Here is a 2,295-nt window from a genome sequence, read left to right as displayed (position 1 = left end):
ACTAGAAAACTTTACAAAATATATATGCATACATGAGACCCCATGCAATCATAGTACCTTGTATTTAGCCACCACCTCCTCATTTGAATATATTCCAATTGCATCTCTCTCTCTCTCTCTCTCTCTCTCTCTCCCCCCCCTCTCTCTCTCACAACTAAAGGAGGATTTCCAAGTCGGTGCCATTTAGTGAAGGGTTAAGAATCCCATTGCTTTCTATGAGAGAAGAATAGGAGAGGAGATCAGTGAGCTTAAAAACAAATGTCTATAGAAGGGAAAACGCACCTATTCCTCCTCATATGCTAGTTCTTTGTTCTTGAATCTCTTCCAATTCTAGATCAAGTGAGATAGAGAGAGAGAAAGAAGAGAGAGAAGATAGAATGTTCCCTTCTAAGAAGCCAACTTTGAATTCTCATGAAAGGCCCATGTGTGTCCAAGGAGACTCTGGCCTTGTCCTCACCACTGACCCTAAGCCTCGCCTACGATGGACTGTTGAGCTCCATGATCGCTTCGTCGATGCAGTTACTCAGCTTGGAGGACCTGATAGTACAAACCCTAACTCTTCTCCTCCTATATGTCCTTCTCTGTCTTTCTTTCTTCTTATTGAAAATTTAATAACTTATAGAGCAAACCCTAACGCCTCCTTCTTGCTTCTTCTCCTCGTTTCTTTCTTCTTGTTCATAATTAATTTACTCAGTAATTTCAATTCTTTGTGCTTATTATTCTTCTCTTTTTCTTCTTCTCATTCTTAATTATTTAATTTGTGATCCAAATCTTAAATCTTCCTTCTTCTTCTATGTATATTAATTATGAAATAAATATCATTAAGAATGATTATTCGAACATTATATTTTGGTAAAATATTTACTTTTTATTTTTTTGATGGAGAATTATTGGATATCTAATTAACTGAACCTTTCTTATTTGCAGAGGCAACACCAAAGACCATCATGAGAGTCATGGGAGTTAAGGGTCTTACACTCTATCATCTTAAAAGTCATCTTCAGGTATCTTTTACTTAATGCAAATTATAAATTATGTTGTAGAATTGATCAATTTTATTTTTTCATCTCTCATCTTGATTTCCTCTCAAAAATTTCTCTATATAGAAATTCAGGCTTGGGAAGCAGCCACACAAGGAGTTCAGCGACCATTCAGTTAAGGATGGTGAGAGTTGAGGCGAGATATAAGAACAATAAGTTTATCTAATGATTTTGATTTTTTTCTCATAAAATTTATACATCTATTTTAGAAAAACTGATCTTATTGTTTTTAAACTTAATTCAGCTTCTGCGTTTGAGCTTCAGAGAAATGCTGCTTCTTCCTCGATGATGGGCCGCACCATGAATGAGTAAGTGATTTGCTGGAGGAATTATTCCATCAAAATTTAACCATGAGCACAAAATTTTATTATAAATTTCTCTTTCCATGGCATAAAATTTAATATTGGATATTTTGTTTTACAATTATTCAGTAGGAACGTTCACCTCTCAGAAGCCCTTAGGATGCAGATGGAAGTTCAAAGAAGATTACATGAACAACTAGAGGTGTGATGAAATACAAACATAAAAAAATTTATAGATGAAATATGAACATAAAAAATTTTATCTTACCTAAATTCTATTTCAAAACTTCAGTTAGTTTTTTTCAACTCAATTTACTAATTTTCATTCATTAGGTGCAAAAACATCTTCAGATGCGTATTGAGGCTCAAGGCAAGTATATGCAGTCCATACTCGAGAAAGCCTGTCAGACTCTCTCAAGCGACAACATGGGAGCTTCCGGAAGCTTCAAAGGCATCGGAAACCAAGATCTAGGATCGCCGATGAGCTTCCCTTCTCTCCAAGATCTTCACATATATAGTGGAGATCAACTTGATGGCTTCTTCCCAAATGATCAAACCCTAAGTCTAGGCAAGAAAAGGCCTAATCCATATAGTTCTAATGAAAAGAGCCCTATTGTTTGGGCCGATGACCTTCGCCTTCAAGAATTAGGGTCTGCAGAGCCATCTAAGAGTGATCAAGTACTTCAGCTTGATAGTGGCATTGATTTGGAGTCAATAGGTGATGTTTATGAAGCTAAACCAAATTTTTCAAGCGATGTTGGTGAGAAGAAGTTTGATGTATCGACAAAGCTTGAAAGGCCATCTCCAAGGAGAGCTCCTCCATCAATGGAAAGGATGAACCCTATGATGGGAAGTGGTGGTTTAAACCAAACAAGAAACTTGTCATATGGGTGAGCATTTGTTTCTTCGTGCAAGAAACTTAGACATATTTATTGAATAAGAGAGTGGGGTGT

General features: G+C 36.3%; 1 protein-coding gene across 2 annotated transcripts; it reads left to right on the top strand.

Moving 5' to 3' along the window:
* On the top strand, positions 121-2,286 carry LOC109822876 (myb family transcription factor APL-like). 2 transcript variants are annotated; one of them, XM_020389137.1, is made up of 6 exons: positions 121-543; positions 928-1,004; positions 1,107-1,164; positions 1,285-1,348; positions 1,472-1,544; positions 1,694-2,286. In XM_020389137.1, exons 1-6 carry the CDS (start codon positions 378-380, stop codon positions 2,234-2,236), a joined length of 981 nt encoding a protein of 326 aa, XP_020244726.1. In that variant the 5' UTR covers positions 121-377; the 3' UTR covers positions 2,237-2,286. The 2 variants fall into 2 exon arrangements, with proteins under 2 accessions (XP_020244726.1, XP_020244725.1); XM_020389136.1 differs by having other exon boundaries at positions 122-543; positions 1,676-2,286.

Source organism: Asparagus officinalis, chromosome 8, assembly GCF_001876935.1.
Source record: "Asparagus officinalis chromosome 8, Aspof.V1, whole genome shotgun sequence".
Lineage (NCBI taxonomy): Eukaryota > Viridiplantae > Streptophyta > Magnoliopsida > Asparagales > Asparagaceae > Asparagus > Asparagus officinalis.
Note: the sequence above shows the minus strand (reverse complement) of the source record. Positions and strands in the feature narration are given on the sequence as shown.

Excerpts from the sequence above, each read along its gene's own strand:
- LOC109822876 (XM_020389136.1), top strand. The coding sequence starts at position 378 with ATGTTCCCTTCTAAGAAGCCAACTTTGAATTCTCATGAAAGGCCCATG. Across the intron at positions 1,005-1,106 it reads ATCTTAAAAGTCATCTTCAG|AAATTCAGGCTTGGGAAGCA; the intron begins GTATCTTTTACT and ends TTCTCTATATAG. Across the intron at positions 1,165-1,284 it reads CGACCATTCAGTTAAGGATG|CTTCTGCGTTTGAGCTTCAG; the intron begins GTGAGAGTTGAG and ends AACTTAATTCAG.